At 35.5% G+C, this 17,850-nt stretch overlaps 2 protein-coding genes across 2 annotated transcripts; both read left to right on the forward strand.

Annotated features, from left to right (window-relative positions):
* The first annotated feature begins 661 nt into the window (after positions 1–661).
* Positions 662–5,734, forward strand: LOC116126948 (phenolic glucoside malonyltransferase 1-like). The gene is made up of 3 exons (XM_031412620.1): positions 662–874; positions 4,591–4,788; positions 5,051–5,734. Exons 1-3 carry the CDS (start codon positions 662–664, stop codon positions 5,732–5,734), a joined length of 1,095 nt encoding a protein of 364 aa, XP_031268480.1.
* A 7,115-nt stretch (positions 5,735–12,849) lies between these two features.
* LOC116127018 (malonyl-CoA:anthocyanidin 5-O-glucoside-6''-O-malonyltransferase-like) lies at positions 12,850–14,457 on the forward strand. Its single transcript, XM_031412684.1, has one exon. It carries the CDS (start codon positions 12,903–12,905, stop codon positions 14,307–14,309), a length of 1,407 nt encoding a protein of 468 aa, XP_031268544.1. The 5' UTR covers positions 12,850–12,902; the 3' UTR covers positions 14,310–14,457.
* The last annotated feature ends 3,393 nt before the right edge of the window (positions 14,458–17,850 follow it).

A 17,850-nucleotide genomic window follows, 5' to 3' on the forward strand; every position in this document is an offset into this window, starting at 1 on the left:
AGGTTCTAGTTTCAGTTCCTACACATGTAGGAACCAGAACTAGAACTAGACCAGAATAGTGTCGGTTCCAAAAAATTAGAATCAAAACCTACCCCCCCCCCCCCCCCCCCAAAAAAAAAAAAAAAAAAAAGACCTAGCAAAACAAAGGCGTCAAGTGTCAACATGGCAATCCATAAACATCAACTAGCTAGACTTGCAAAGGCCTAAACAAGCAGACAAGCAGCACCAAAAAACAAAAAAAAAACAAAAAAGAAAGGGGGAGGTCTAGTACAAAATCAAAAACAAGTCTGCACAAATATACACAAAGATCAGCCAAAAAAAAGAGACCCCAAGCACAGCAAAAAGGAGTCTCTACAACTACGAGAGATCATGCGCCTTTGGTCTCCTCTCAATTGATTTCTTCTAAAATTCAATGATTTATTCTATAGAATTTCATTATTAAATATTAATGGACTCCATTCAACTGATTCTAGAGAGTTCCTTGAGTGGAATTGGGTTATTTGTCATTTCGGAGGATCCCTGTTGAATTGTTAAAGCATACGAACAATGCTATTCAAACCCCAATTATGGAAGCCAAAACCGAAAATACACAAAAAGCAGATTACAGGGAAAAGGCCATGCATTTACACATTTCTCGTCTCAATCTTTCTCCCTTAATTTCATGGCATCAAACAACTCAGTGAAAATCCAAGAGGTTACCAAAGTCACTCCATCCTTCCACTTAACCACCGACTTCTCTCTCCCGCTCACCTTCTTTGACATATTTTGGTTCAGGTTTCCTCCCGTTGAACGCCTCTACTTCTACCAAATCAATAATTTAACCCCTCATTTTTTCAACTCAATTATTCTGCCGAAACTCAAGCAGTCTCTTTCTGTAGCTCTCCTCCACTATCTTCCTCTAGCTGAAAACTATTATGCAACGGAAACATAAACTCTAACGCTAGCTATTGAATATAATAATAACAAGTAGTAAAGCATAAATAAATTGCCAAAATTAAATGCAAAAATAAAGAATACCAGGAATTAACGAGGTTCGGTATTGAAATCTACGTCCTCGGGCGCTGCAAAAGAAAACTCCACTATCTCCAAACAATATTACAAACTTTTGGGCAATACAACAAATACCCAAAACAAAGGGGAGATACAACAAAACTTGCAAACTAAAGGGTCCTTAAAGAAAGAACCCTAAACAAAAGAAGTATAATGGAATTACAACTTGGGATACAAATAACATTGATTTAGGTCCTTATATATAGGCCCCAAAAGTTTCCCACTTTTCATTCCTTTTCAATGTGGGACAAACTAACTCATTTTGGCCTATTACATATAAGTCCCTAAACCTTTTTCCATTATCACTTCTACCCCATGTGATTTTGCTAAAAGCCATTTTTCAACAAATCTCCACCTTGGCGAATTAGCAAATCTTCAAAGTTTTGTATTCTTCTGCCAAATTTTGCAACACCTTCAAAAGCACCAAAAGACACAGTCAAGCTCGCAGGATGTTGATCAAGTTCAAACAATAAATGAACTTGACCCTTGTCACTACTGAAGTCAACATGTCTGTAGGATTATCTTCTGTGCCAATCTTCTGGAAAATCATTTTCCCATTTTCAATATAATCCTACACAAAAACTAAACCAATATCTATAGTACATAAAATATACTGTAGAAACCATTTCACAACTTGCAAATGTCCTTTACCAGGATCATGCATATGCCTGCTCACCATACTAACTGCTTGTGAAATATCAGGCCTTGTGTACCCATGGCCCATCATACATTGATCAAATCGCTTGTACCACTGTCTTGGTGACTGCTTCAAACTATATAGCGATTTCTTCAATCTGCAAACCCAATTTTTCTTTCCAGCAACCCTATAATCATCTGGCTGAGTCTTGTAGATTTCCTCTTCCAAACTACCATGTGAAAACGCGATTTTCACATCCAATTGAACTAGTTCAAAATCAAACTGTGCCACCAAGGTTAGCAAAATTAGAATGGAAGAATACTTTACCACAGGAGAAAACACTTCACTGTAATCAAATCCTTCCATTTGAGCGTATCCCTTTACTACCAACCTAACCTTGTGTCGAACATCTTCTCTATTAGGAAATCCCTTCTTCTTTGCATACACCCATTTGCACCCAATCGCCTTCTTATGTAGGGATCGCATTTCATCATTCATGGCCGGTTTCCATGATTCACAATTTGAACTCCTAACTACTTCTTTATAAGTAGTAGGAATATCATCACCTACGATTGGAAGTGCATAAGCCACCATATTAGCGAAACGAGCAGGCTTGCGAATTTCTCGTCTTGGCCTATTGTATGCAATCGATTCCTGTTGCTGAGGAGATTCTTGGGGTAAAATCTCCTTTTCATCAATAATATCCACATTAGTCACCTTAGAATCACTTTCTGTCTTGTGGACACTATCTGGTTCAACTGTTGTTTCAAACTCCACCTGCTGCTGAGTATGCTCCACACACATATGCCACAGCTTGAGCATTTCTGAATCTGTATCCTCCTGTACGACTGCAACTGTCGTTTCAATAACTATACTACCATTATAGTAATACAAGTTGTTTCTCCTCGTGCCTTTCATTACCACAAGAGCGCCTGAAGAAACTTTTAGAATTCCATCTCGCATATTCACTGTGAAGCCTTTAGATTCCAAGGCTCCCAAAGAGATGAGATTCTTTTTCAACTTCGGTACATACCGAACATCTGTCAGAGTTCTAGTTGAGCCATCATGATTCTTCAACCGAATTGAACCTATCCCAGTTGTTTTACAAGCATCATCATTGCCCATATAAACAACTCCACCATCAAGTTCTTCAAAATTAAAGAACCACTCCTTGTGGGGACACATATGATAGGTACAACCTGAATCCATAATCCACTCATTTGATCCAGAGGTGGATGGTAGGCTAACTAGACAGAAATCTGACTCATCCTCTTCACGCTCAACAACGTATGCATCAGAAGCAGCTTTGCCCTCTTTCTTTTGCAACTTCGGACAATCTTTCTTCCAATGCCCTTTCTCACGACAAAAGGCACATTGATCCCTATTGAGTTTTCCCTTTGAACGAGATCTTCCTCTTCTCTCCTTCTTACGACTCTGATTTTGACTCCGCCCTCTTGCTACAAGAGCTTCTGCTGACTCATCTCTATTCTCCTTCTGATCCTTCTTCCGAATTTCATGATTGGACAGAGCAGAACAAACTTCTTCAAAGGACAATTTTTCTTTCCCATGAAGAAGTGTAATACTAAGATAGTCCAACTCATCTGGAAGAGATCCAATTAACAACATAGCCTTATGCTCATCTTTGAATGTTTCATCCAAATTTAACAAATCAGCAATTAATCTGTTAAATGTATCAATATGGCTACTGATATTTGTACCTGGTCTCAACTGAAGACGAAACAGTCTTTTCATCAAATAGAGCCGATTCTCATTACTTTTCTTCATGTATTTGTTTTCCAGCGCCTTCCATAACTTATTGGCAGACGTCTCTTTCATGAATGGATATTTCTGCTCTCTACAAAGACATGAGCGAATCATCCCACACGCTTTTACATTCAACCTCACCCAGTCTTTCTCATAGACATCTTCTGGTTTTTCCTCCTCCAGAACGATATCTAGATCCTGCTGATACAAGCTATCCATTACCTCACTCTGCCACAAGCCAAAATTATTTTGGCCATCAAATTTTTCAACATCAATTTTTGCATTTGAAACCGTTATCATCTTTACTGGTGCGGATGGTGGTGCCGCGGACGGTGATGCCTCGGACGATGAATCCTCGGACAATGATGCCATTTATGCCTTACTCAATTAGCTTGGTAAACAAAGTTCCCAATAACCAAGCTCCACAAATTATTATATTCAATAGCTAACCAACAAATCAACAATAGCCCTAGGTAGTAGTAAGTGCTGAAATGATTAAATACGCACCAGGAAAATTCCCAGGAAACAATGGAGGGGTCACAAATGGTCCCACTTAAAATCCAGTCTCCTTAGACTTTTATCGTCTTTTTGACAGAATTTTCCTAGACATGCATATAACCATACAAATAGCTACTCACTGTCCTAAACCTAGGCTCTGATACCAATTGTTATGCAACGGAAACATAAACTCTAACGCTAGCTTATTGAATATAATAATACAAGTAGTAAAGCATAAATAAATTGCCAAAATTAAATGCAAAAATAAAGAATACCAGGAATTAACGAGGTTCGGTATTAAAACCTACGTCCTCGGGCGCTGCAAAAGAAAACTCCACTATCTCCAAACAATATTACAAACTTTTGGGCAATACAACAAATACCCAAAACAAAGGGGAGATACAATAAAACTTGCAAACTGAAGGGTCCTTAAAGAAAGAACCCTAAACAAAAGAAGTATAATGGAATTACAACTTGAGATGCCTAATAACAATGATTTAGGTCCTTATATATAGGCCCCAAAAGTTTCCCACTTTTCAATCCTTTTCAATGTGGGACAAACTAACCTATTTGACTTATTACAAATAAGTCCCTAAACCTTTCTCTATTATCATTTCTACCCCATGTGACTTTGCTAAAAGCCATTTTTCAACAGAAACCTCTTGCGCCCCCAAGAGACCCCAAAACTAGCCATTCACTACTTCCAAAACGACGGTGTTTCACTCACTGTTGCAGAGTCTAACGCCGACTTCAATTACCTCTCAGGCAATGGAGCTCGTGAAGCAGCTGAATTTCATTCTTTTATACCCCAGTTGTCTGTATCCGATGATAAAGCAGCAGTAATCACTATCCAAATAACGTTGTTTCCCAATGAAGGTTTCTCCATTGGCTTCTCCGCTCATCACGCAATACTTGATGGGAAAAGTTCAACCATGTTTATAAAGTCTTGGGCTCAAATTTGCAAACAAGACCTTCTTTGTCACCAGAACTGACCCCAGTTTTCGACAGGAGTGTCATCCAAGACCCTACCGGGATTGATCAACTGTACTTGAATACCTGGTTGTCATTAAACGCTGCACATTCGAACTCCATCACCCAAAGCTTGATGTTTTTGCCAAGCGCAGAAGTGGATTCCAACTTTGTCCAAGCCACTTTGAGTTGAGCCGCGAAGATATCAAGAAGCTAAGGGTTAAGGTGCAAGAAGTGAAAAAGTCAGAACAACTTCATCTATCAACTTTTGTGCTCACATACGCTTACGCAATCGTTTGCATAACGAAATCCAAAAGAGAAGAAGAAGGTAACACAAATACAAAGCTTATATTCGGATTCACAGCAGATTACAGGACCCGATTAGAGCCTCCAATTCCAGGGAACTATTTCGGTAACTGTGTTGGTCCACATGCAGCGATTGCAGAAGTGAAAGATATAAAGAAAGAAGATGGGGTTTCATTTGTTGCAGAGAAGTTAAGTGAATTGATCAAAGAGTTGGAGAAGGGGTCAGTTCTTGGAGGAACAGGGGAGAAGCTTGCAGAGTTGATTAAAATGATGAAACAGTGGGTAAGAGCAATTGTGGTTGCCGGGCCACCTATGTTTGAAGTTTATGGCTCGGATTTTGGGTGGGATAGGCCCAAGAAAGTGGAGATTGTATCAACAGGTAAAACTGGGTCTATTTCTATGGCGGAGAGTAGAGATGGAAGCGGTGGTGTTGAGGTTGGAGTAGCTTTGGAGAAGCAAGAAATGGAGATTTTTGCTTCCCTGTTTGTTGATGGGCTAAAACATGTCTGATGGAAAACCCATTAGTATTAAAAATATAGTTTTGATATAGTAAAAATTCAATAAATGAAAGGCAATGCATGCTTCCTTATTTATTTATTTATTTAATGATCGTATCGGAATTTATTTATGTACACCTCAATTAATTATTAGGAACTTAAAACTATTAACTGAATAAGAGCTCTAGTGATTATCCCCTATTAACATTCGATGAGAAACTTAAATTCATAATCTTTTAAGTAAGGTATTAAAGAATCTCATCAAACCAGTCAACTTTAGATAGTTATGCTTTTTTATTTCTGAATTTATCTTTTTATTTAAGAAAAGGACTTTAGATATTGACAGATTGTTAGTTTTATGATATATTAGTTTATGTATTTCTTTTTCATATGCAAATTGCGTGATGAATATATATGGTTCAAAAATTGAGAGTTCCGAGGTTGACATAAATAGACCTTTTTTGGGATTCAACCCAAATGTATGACATAAATAGAACGTCGGTTTACTTAGTAATGTTGAGACACGGTAAGAACTGACCAGGCACAGAAAGTATCCCAGACTAAAGCGGTCAAGGACCAGTCCCAAGCAGGCCCGCAAAAAAGTCTCCCTTTTGCTCCAAGTACAGTCCTACCGTTCATCTCGTTCACCTCTTGAATCGAATAGAATTGGGACCAGTCCCACACGGGCCTGGGACCGAGACCAGTTACTAATGGGCCTAGAACCGGTCTCAAGCCCATGAGCAATATGAGGTCCCAGACCGGTCCTATAGGCCCAAGTCCTATAGGCCTAGATAATTTCTTTTCCTCTGTTCTTTTTTCATATTTTACGAGCGAATTGAAATTTTATAGGGGTTTTTTTTTATTTTTTAGGGATAGATTAGTAAGTTTCTAAAAATTTAATTAATTTTAAAAAATAATAAATAAATTAAAATTTAATTTTAATTTTTAACATAAATTCACATTTCATACATTCACGGTTCACAAATAAACAATTAAATAATTTTTTTTATTAAATTATTCATTTTCATCGTCAACAATATTTACATCATTCAAATCTGTATTCCTAAAGAGTTCGAGTAGTTCAGGATCTTCAGGGTGCTGTTGTAGTCTTCTTTCTGCATGAGTCCAATCCCGTAAACATGTTATCACTTCAATCATCTCATCGGTTAAAGAATATCTTCTGTCTTCAACAATCCGACCACTCGTTGAAAATGTTAACTCGGATGCAATTGTAGAAACCGGTACAGATAAAATGTCGCATGTCATTTGAGCTACAATGGGGAATCGACTTTCATGTTGACTCCACCATTGAAGAATATCCATATCATGTTGCTCTTTCATCGTCATAAAGGACAAGTCCACTTGTAGGTAGTGATTCAGCGCATTTGGTCCATGTATGTACGAGTTGGAGCTACTATTCCGTCACGTTCCACATACGTCCACTTGCTCGATCCTTGACGGAGGGCTGCATCGAGGTCCTGATCCTCTCCCCTGAACGTTCCACTTTCACTTCCACTTCCACTTCCATTGTACCTGTTCTCATATAAAGAAAAAAGGCTATCCAATTTTTGTTTAAAGTTAATCAAATAAGACATATAATCATGTCCTAAATGCTGGCCTAACTCAGTAATTATACAGTTAACTACATATAATTTAAACCTAGGATCTAGAACAAGGCCTAATCCATATAAGAATGGAATATCTAACCAATATTTCTCGTATTTTTCTTCCATCTTTAAAACAATTTCCCTTAAAACGTTATTATATCTATATTTAGCAATTTGAAGTAAAATATCTAACACTAAATTAGTAGTTGGATAATAAATACCACTTAATGTATTAGTAGCATCATAAAAAATTTGAAGAAATTGATAAAAAAGTTCACAAACCTCTCAATCATCATAGTTGACAACTTCTTCTGGATAGTGCTTCCGGTTGACGAAATCTGTAATTTGTTTCGCGGTTGGCAAAACTTTTTCCAACATCAAGTAGGTGAAGTTCCAGCGAATAGGCATGTCCGTACATAATTTCAAAGGTCGAACCGGTGGGTCCTCTTGCTTACAATATTTAACATACTCCTGCCATTTTTTATTGCTACCGCCGACGATAAATCCGATAGTCGCACGCACCGTCTCAATCTTCGAATGTATAGCCTCTAAACATGCTTTAACTATCAAATTGATGATGTGGCAAGTACATCTCTGGTGAAAAAATTTGCCTTCACCACGCGGATCCAATTTCTTTTCAAATAAAGAGATTGTCGCGGTGTTAGCAGCTGCATTATCTAGCATTAGTACTACAACTTTATCAGTTAATAAATATTATTGCAGAACTTCAAGAATTGTAAAATAAATAGTTTCAGCGCTACGTTTTTCATATAATGTTTTAAAACCCATCAATTTTTATTGTAAAGCCCAATTATGATATAAGAAATGTACTGTGACAGTTAAAAAATCGGTTTTTGATCTACAAGCCTATATGTCTGATGTAAGTGCAATAGATATATTCCTTAAATTTTGAAATTCGTTTTTAAGTTTATTATTTATTTTGTTATAAAGTTTTAGTATATCTCTTCTACTTATACTTCTACTAACAGGGGTATATGCTGGACAAAATGCAGTTTTAATCATATGAATAAAATAGGATTTTCAGATAAACAAATGGGAGAGTCTGTAGCAACTATGAATCTTGATATTTCCTCTCGTGCAACATGTGCATTTTATTGCCATGTTGTAAGAGTTCAAGATTATGGATTAAAATTAAGTTGAATTTGAATTTGTCTACTTGATTTGCTTGAAGATGTATCCGACAACTGCTTTATTTTAGGGTGTTTCTTCTCCACGTGCCGTCGCATCGTCGAAGTTCCCTTCTCAGCGCCAATAATGGTTCCACATAAATTACACATCTCACACGATTCTTCCCCCTCATCATTTGTCTTTGGCCGTTTTGATTTGGTGAAGTGTCGCCATACATCGGACATAACCCTCTTTGACGGTCGAGGGGGTTGGGCTATGCCCGTGCCCGTTGACTCGCATCTCGCATGTGTTTGGCTACACCTCGTCCTGACCGAATGTGGCTGTGGAATTGTAGCTGCTGTCTCTGGAGGAAATGGTGAAAATGGATTGAACCCTTCCATTTCTTCAGTGGATGGAACATAAAACTCATTTGGGGAATCCATTATAAATTTATGATAAAATAATAAATAATTAAAATGAAAAGAAATTAAATAATAATATGAATAAGAGATGATATTGAAAAATATAAAAAAAATGAATAATATAAATAAATAAATTATATGAATAAATTATAAATATAAATATAAATTGAATGAGAATTTGATTATAGATTTGGAGTAGAGAGATTGAGAGAATGAGAGAATAAGAAATTGATTGGTGTGGAAAGAATGAAATACTTTAAGGTTATTTATAGTGTAGTTGTGGGGGGGAAATGAAAAAGAAAAAAGGTTATAATCAAAATATAACAGTTGGCTGGCTGGCATGTTACCGTTGGCTGCCAGCCAATGGTTAGTAGAAAAAGTAAAAAAAAAAATTTTTTTAATAAATTTTGCAGAAAATTTTTTGACCATTGTAATTTATGTTTATTTCAAAATTTATAGGGGGGTTTATGTAATTGTACAGGAAACTAAACTGAAAAAATACAAAAAAATTGGGCCCAGGCCCGGGCCTTAGAGAAGGGCCCAGTGGAGGGACCGGACCCTCCTCCTTAGGCCTGGTCCCTTTTTGGGACCAAGTCTCCTAGGACCGGTCCTAGGCTCGGGTTTTTGGGCTAGGTTTGGACCCAGTCCCAAATGCCCACCTCTATCCCAAACTTACTTGAAATTATTGGCTTTTTACGTGGGGATCCAACGGTCTCAAACAGTAATACTAGGTTGAAATCTATTAATTGCAATTGACTAATAAAAAATGTAATAAAAATTGTCTCACAATCCAGTCTTATAAACTCTCACTCATAACCTCTACGTGACAATTCCAAGTGTTTTGTTGATAAATTTTGAATTTTGGAAAATTCATCAGCTAAAAACTAGGAGCTGCTACCTAGAAGTTGTGAAAGAGAGTTTGTGAGATTGAATTGTAACTTGTAAGTATAGTATTGCCCTTGAAAATGAATGAACTTGAGCAATATAGACTTCTTATAATTTCTATTAGAGTTTGCCGTTAAAAACCGAGGTTGAAGGGTGGTTCTTGAGGTAAATTAAGAACTGAAGGGAGATACTTGAGGATTTTTCATACATTTGGGTGAAACCTATACTTGGCTAAAACCTCAGGTGAGATACCGATAATAGTTCTAAATGATAACCTTATCAAGAGAGAAGGATTTTGGTCAAATAGTTCTGTTTGGTATAATATTTTATATCATATTTCCAATCTTATTCTCAAAATAATTGTTTGTTTCATTATTTAGGAAATACTTTTATATTTTATTTAATTTTTAGACCCCTTAAGTTTATTAATTTAATTAAACACCCCTAAAAAAAGTTTAAAAATTAACAAAAACACCCCCACCCACAAACATTTGCCAGATTCTGGCGACTACCGCTATAAGGTGGCCGGAATCTGGTATAATGGCGCACTACCGGCTGGATCTTGCCAATAGTGTGCCAATCTATCATTTTCTAGCCAAATCTACGGCTAAAGATCTGGTCATAGTTGGTCATCAACGACGGCCATATCTTTGGCCGTAGATCTGGCCTTTTTCAACCAGATCCATGGTGGATCTGGCTAGAAAAGGCCATCTCGGCACACGATCGGCCAGATCTAATCGATCGTACATCGATATGGCAAATCCGGCCACCCTCTGATGGTGGTTGCTTGCTGCCGATATTTAAGGGGTGGGTGGGGGTGTTTTTACAATTCTAAATGTTTTTATTAAGGGGTGTTTAGTAAATTAACAAATCTATATGGTGTTTTGTTAACTTTTAAATCCTACCACGTTATTTCCACACAACTCTAAAAATATCAAAAATACTAAAACAAACACACCATTTTAAGTATTATCTCCCAATCTTACTAAATGGATGCTTTTGAGTTCAATTTTCTTTTTTCTTTTAGTGGCAAGAAAACAAGCCCAACTGGGTTTAGCCTAATGTTACAGGTAATCCACAAATGTGATAGATTACTTCAAGGTGGTCTGAACTATAGAAGTCAATGAACGATGCAAACCTTCTTAACCACAAAGTTAACCCCTTGGGGTTTAATGGAGGCAACCAAGGTCATTATCTTAATTAATTTCTAACACGTAATACTATTTATCAAGAATGTAAACTGAACGTAGGGATCATTAATGTAAGGGGAACTGAATTAACCTATTCCAAGGTTGCTTAGATAGTTAGGATGGATTGAAAATAGTATGAATAAACGCATAGTCTTAGGTTTGATTCTCCATCTGAACATTCTTATAAATGGGATATTGATCAGTTTTAAAACATTACAAGAAAATTTTTAATTTTATTGAATACCAAAACCTTAGATTTTAAAACAAGGCCGTCCGAATTTTGGAAAATTTTGCAAATATGAGACTATACATGTGGTTATAGATTTAGGTGAGAAAACTGGAGTGGTCCAGTACCAATATATCTTTGTCTCTTTCTATGCTAGCTAACCACGCAACTATATTTTAATAAACCCTACACCAAACTATCTATTTTAGGGCATATCCAACCCAACACCATTTTGGTGTAAAGTGTGAAAAATTTGCTCTAATCCAATACCCAAAACTACGTCAAATTGGTGTAAGTAAATAGTATTCACCCACATCAATTTGGTGTGATACTATTCATCTATTATAAAATATTTTTTATTTTTGTTATTTATTTTTAATTTGTATTTATATTAATTTGATTATTATTTATACTAATATTTATAATAATAAATTCATAATAATTATATAATTCCTAAAATGATAAAAAATTAAAAACAAAACTTTATTCAATGCAAATATTAAACTACAAGAACTCAAAATAAAAATTAACACTAATTTAAAAACACTAAAATTAAAAGAAAATACAACATAAACTAAAAATAATAATCTAATATTCCGGTATATTACTTTTGGATTTTTTAAGATCATCAAAATATTGAAAAGAAGTAAAGCTTACCATATACAAATCAAGGGTACGGAGGCTCATCATGCCCTTTCAAAATGCATTAATTGATTATTTGTGGGAAGAATATACTAATTCGAAAAATTAAATTACTATCAATTTGGAATTTTATATTTGTGTTGTTATTGTCTTTTTTTTTTTTTTTTTTTTATTTATTTTTGGTGGCATTTTATATTAGATGTAATTTTTATATATATTAAAAGTAATGTTTATTTGATTAAATAGATGTTTAATTTGATTAAATTAGTATAATTTTCAAAGTTATTATAATTTAATAAAATTATCATTTTTAATATTTAATTAATATATACAAAAATAATTAATCAAGATTAATTATTAATTATTAATAAAAAAAGAACGAGAATATTTGAAAGAATATGGGTCCGATTGGTTTACTCTTGGGAATACTATTATTAGTATTCCCAATAAAGTAAAATAGTGAAAATGACTTATTCTCAAAATATTATTTTATATTATTTAATTTCTTTTAAACCTCCTAAATTTATTAATTTAACTAAATATCCCCAAATATTTTTTTAAAAATTATAAAATACTCCGGTCACCCTCTAGTTAACTGTTCGATTTAGGATCAATTAAAGATATTTTGTTAATTTTTAATATTTTATTATAAAGATATTTAGTAAATAAATAAATATAAAAAATATTTTTATTAATTTTTAAATCCTATTTAGAAATATCCGTCTAATTTACTTTTTTTTTATTTTTAAAATATTATTCAACGGACCTATACTTTTTTAATATTTAGTAGATATAAAAGCCAAATGATCTTACTGTTTTCTTACACTTTTTCACGTGGTGGTCCATGTCATTACAAACTGGACTGATGAAATAACATTATTTTATATGATTAGTATCACTCCATTTCACAGTCAGAGACTTGTGATGAGCCGTAATCAGTACGACAAGTTTTTTTCAATATTAGACAACAAATAATTCAAGATAAGAACAACTAATTCGAGAAAAGACTGGCAATATTCCCAGAGTCTGTAAACTTCAAAGATACATTAAGAGAGCATTTGTATCATGAATTCCGGCTTCCATGGCGTCATCCAACGCCGTTAAAATACAGGAGGTGACCCAAGTAACTCCTTTCTCCCACTCAACCACCGAATTTTCTCTTCCTCTAACATTATACGACACGTTTTGGTTTAATTTCCCTCCTGTTGAACGCCTTTACTTTTATCAAATCACTGACTTAACCCCTCATTTCTTCAACTCATTTATCCTCCCGGACCTCAAGCACTCTCTTTCTCTCACTCTCCTCCAGTATCTCCCTCTTGCTGGTAATCTAATCTGGCCCACAGATGCCCCGAAGCCATACATCTACTACTCCCCAAACGATGGCGTTCCAGTCACTGTTGCTGAGTCTACCGCCGACTTCAATTCGCTTACTGGTAACGGAGTTCATGAGGCTGTGGAGTTCCATCCTTTGATCCCTCAGTTGGTGACATCTGATGACAAAGCAGCGATGATCGCTATACAAATAACTTTGTTTCCGAATCAAGGGTTCTGCATCGGCATAACAAGTCACCATGCCATACTTGATGGGAGAAGTTCAACCATGTTTATCAAGTCTTGGGCTTATTTATGCAAACAACTAGGTAAAGATCTGGAAGAAGAGCCTTCTTTGTTACCGGAACTAATCCCATCTTTTGACCGAACTGTCATCAAAGATCCGACTGGTATCGACATGGAGTACGTGAACAACTGGTTCGCTTATACCAACACACGAAGCTTGAAGGTTCTGCCAAACGTAGTGTCGAATACCGATTGGGTTCGAGCCACATTTGAGTTGACCCGTGAGGATATTCAAAAAATAAGGAATCAGGTATTGCTTATATTGAATAAGGATAACGGAAAGGAGGCCGAGAAACAACAACATCAACTTCATTTATCAACTTTTGTGCTAACATTAGCATATGTATTCGTCTGCTTAGTTAAAGCCAGAGGAGGAGAGGATAATAGAGGTATTATAGTTGGATTCACAGCAGATTACAGGAGCCGTTTAGATCCTCCAGTTCCATTATTGAATTATGTTGGCAACTGCGTTATGCCACATTTTCGCACTGCAATAGCAAGAGATTTCACAGAAGAAAACGGGGTTGCCTTTCTTGCAGAGAAGTTGAGCGATCTGATAAAAGAAATAGAAAGGGGAGAACTTGAGGGAAGACAAGACACACTTTCAAGGATGTTGACCTTGATGAAAACTATGTCTGAAGGAGTACAATGCCTTGGAGTATCCGGATCGACCCAGTTTGACGTTTACGGGTCCGATTTCAGGTGGGGGAGACCCAGGAAGGTAGAGATTGTGTCCATAGATAGGAGTGGAGCTATTGCTTTGGCCAAGAGTAGAGATAAAAGCGGTGGTGTTGAGGTTGGTGTCGCTTTGAAGAAGCAAGAAATGGAAGTTTTTTCTTCTCTATTTGTTGATGGGCTAAAAGATTGACTGGTAGTCAACATTTTTTTCATTTATTTTATGATAATCAAATCTATAATATGTTTTGGATTTTCATTTTCCCTTTTATTTATGATGGATCTCCCCCATTTGTCATCTCTTTGGTGTACTCATTATATATTATTCTAGCAAATCAGTAATAATGTCATTTTTAGTAATAATTCTTGAATTTAATTATTTTATCTTATAGTAATACGAACTTTCTTCAAAAAAATTCTGAAGTTTTTGTAAAATCTGAATCAAAGTCTCTTATATGGGTGTTGTTTTTCTCGTATTGGTGTTATTATTACCTACATTATATGTTGGGCCGCATCATGTTTATGGCCCAAGCTTAAAAGAAAGAAATTAAAAAAAAAAAAAAAAAAAATTAGAATAAGTGATTTCCCCACCCTAGGTTTGCCTTACTACATTTCTCACCCAAAAAGTTTTAAAATACCACTTTCTCACCCAAAGTTTATATTCTGTCACTACTCAAAGCCGATTTCGGCCACGAAAATTCTTTCCGTCACCACCATTTGAACATTCGATCTCTTTTCTACAAAACCCCATTTATTTCGACACTTGATTTTTTCTTGTCGATTGTTGGCTATTGCAAAACTACAGTTTCCTGTTTTTAGCTAATTTGTGGTTGATTTTGACAACGAATATTCAATCGGTCACTACAATTCAATCCATTGGCCTCCACTCTACAAAACCCCTCTTAACTTGGCTCATGGTAACTCGTAGGATGCAGACTGAGAAATTGAAGTTTGTTTTGAGTATTAACGGAATATAAACTGTAAGTGGGACAGTGGTAACTTTTGGGGTGGAAAATTGTTATTAAGGCAAACCTTTGGTGGGAAAAAGTTGGTTACTAAAAAACAAATGATAAGGATAACATGATGATTAAGTTGGAATAAAAATTAAAACTTATAAGAAGTTGGATACCTACCTTCAAGAAATTAAACAAGAGGGTAGACGCAGTCAAGAATGCATATAGAAATAGTAAAGAAACAAAAGAGAAAACTTGAGAGATTGAGACAGACGCAATATAAATCTAAGTTTGGATCATTACTAAGGCTATACTTGTGAGTTTTTCTTTCTTTTTGTTGTTACTCAAAGCAACATATACATATGGATTATGGATATGCATATGTAGTGTTGAATATTGTGAAGCCAATTTCACATGGACATGGCATCTCTCAAATTTTGACAAAGATTAAAGGACAATGCTATTGTTGGGGGAATTTAATCAGATACTAGCAAATCCTAAATCCTTGAAAGCGAAAATAATGTGAAAAAAGGACACAAAATAATCATACACACAAACACAAGATTTATAGTGGTTTACTCTCCGTATGAGAACTACGTCCACTTTCCCGCTGCGGAATTTCACTATGAAGAAAAATAAGAAGAAAATTACAAGAATCTCTCAAGCCTCACAAATTGGCTCACTTACTAAACCCTATTTGGTGGCTCTCACTCTCTAATTGTGGTTTTGTCTTCTATTCTTTTTGTTGATATCTAAATCTAGGACTTAACCCTTTTTTATAGGCAATACATAAGATGCTATTCCTAATAGGACTCAAATCTCATATCCTAATAGGAATTTTATTTTAATTCCTAATTGTATTCCTAAAGGAAAACAATTCTACATAAACACATATTAGGAAAACTCATGTCCTAATCCAACCCTAATTTGGATCCACAATCTCAACAATCTCCCACTTGGAGACTAATTCAACATGTCTACAATTCTTCACTTCCATCAATAGCGGCATCAATTTCTTCAAGTGAGAAGTCCAATTGAAGTTGTACGCAACTTCAGTTTCTCAATGGTAACCACATTCGTAAACATATCAGCTGGATTTTTACTCCCTTGTATCTTCTCAAGAGTTATAACTCCCTTCAAAACTGAGTGTATGAAATGGTATTGAAATTCTAAGTGTTTTGTCCTAGCATGGTAGACTGTGTTCTTTGCCAAGTGAATTGCACTTTGACTATCACAAAACAAAGCACTCCTCTCATAATTCTGACCTAATTCTTCTAGGAACCGTTGTAACCATATTAGCTCTTTATTAGCTTATGTCATAGCAACATACTCCACCTTTGTAGTAGAAAGAGCAACAATATTCTATAAGTTTGAAACCCAATTGACCGATGTACCACCTAATGTAAAGACATAACCCGTGGTACTCTTGCGGTTCTCAATGTCACCAGCCATATCAACATCCACATAACCTTGTAGCTTTAAGTTTGACTTCCTAAAGCATAATGTTGAATTTATAGTACCTTTCAAATATCTGAGAATCCACTTTACTGCTTCTCAATGTTGCTTTCCTGGATTGCTCATGTACCTACTTACAACTCTCACTGATGTGCTATGTCTGGCCTTGTACAGACCATGACATACATAAGACTATCAACCCTATTGTGGTCGTCTCCTTCACCACGTTACTTGCCACGTTCTTGGTCAATGTCAACCAAATGATTCTTAATACTTGTCTATCAAGGAGTGCCCAATCTTCATCTGACATCTTTTTGGGTTTTTCTCCTAAAAGAGATAGAGGTAATTTTCTGCCATACAGATGATCTTCAATTTGTATCTCATAGAATGTGTAATCTATTCCATCAAACTTGTTGATCCCAGGTGCAGATCCTTGTTCTTCTCCAACTATCGCTTTCTTCCTCAAACCTCGATCTGATACCAGTTGTCGGGGGGATTTAATTAGATACTTGCAAATCCTAATCCTTGAAAGTGAAAATAATGCGAACAAAGGACATAAAATAACTACACACACAAACACAAGATTTATAGTGGTTCACTCTCCAGATGAGAGCTACGTCTACTTTACCACTGCGGAATTTCACTATGAAGAAAAAGAAGAAAATTACAAGAATCTCTCAAGCCTTACAAATTGGCTCACTCACTAAACCCTATTTGGTGGCTCTCACCCTCTAATTGTTGCTTTGCCTTCTATTATTTTTGTTGATATCTAACTTTAAGACTTAACCCATTTTTATAGGTAATACATGGTACACTATTCTTAATAGGACTCAAATCTCATATCCTAATAGGAATTTTATCTTAATTCGTAATACAATTATAATCCTATTCCTAATTGTATTCTTAAAGGAAAACAATTATACATAAACACATATTAGGAAAACACATGTCCTATATCCAACTCTAATTTGAACTAAATTTGGGTCCACAATCTCAACAATTGTAACTATGTAAGTTAGCATGTGGTTAATAAATGAATATCATTGTAATCACAAATTGTAGGACGGCCGGGGCTAGGTATTACTACTAGAAATATGAATATTAAAGTAAGTTAATTAGCATGTTCATTCAAATCTCCTAAAGTTTTAATTGATTTAAAAGCCGCCATAAACACCAATAGCATTTTAGTGAGGTATATTTCCAAAACTATATTGTACCCACCACAACAGCCCCCAGCTTAAGTTGTGGATGTTCAGATAGAGAATCGAATCTAAGATCACGTATAGAGTTGGGCATTTGGGATCGGGTCCAAAAACCCAGCCCAAA

The sequence above is a fragment of the Pistacia vera genome, unplaced genomic scaffold (assembly GCF_008641045.1).
Source record: "Pistacia vera cultivar Batoury unplaced genomic scaffold, PisVer_v2 Contig188, whole genome shotgun sequence".
Lineage (NCBI taxonomy): Eukaryota > Viridiplantae > Streptophyta > Magnoliopsida > Sapindales > Anacardiaceae > Pistacia > Pistacia vera.

Excerpts from the sequence above, each read along its gene's own strand:
- LOC116126948 (XM_031412620.1), top strand. The coding sequence starts at position 662 with ATGGCATCAAACAACTCAGTGAAAATCCAAGAGGTTACCAAAGTCACT. Across the intron at positions 875-4,590 it reads AACTCAAGCAGTCTCTTTCT|CCATTTTTCAACAGAAACCT; the intron begins GTAGCTCTCCTC and ends CTTTGCTAAAAG. Across the intron at positions 4,789-5,050 it reads TATCCGATGATAAAGCAGCA|CTTGATGTTTTTGCCAAGCG; the intron begins GTAATCACTATC and ends CATCACCCAAAG.
- LOC116127018 (XM_031412684.1), top strand. The coding sequence starts at position 12,903 with ATGGCGTCATCCAACGCCGTTAAAATACAGGAGGTGACCCAAGTAACT.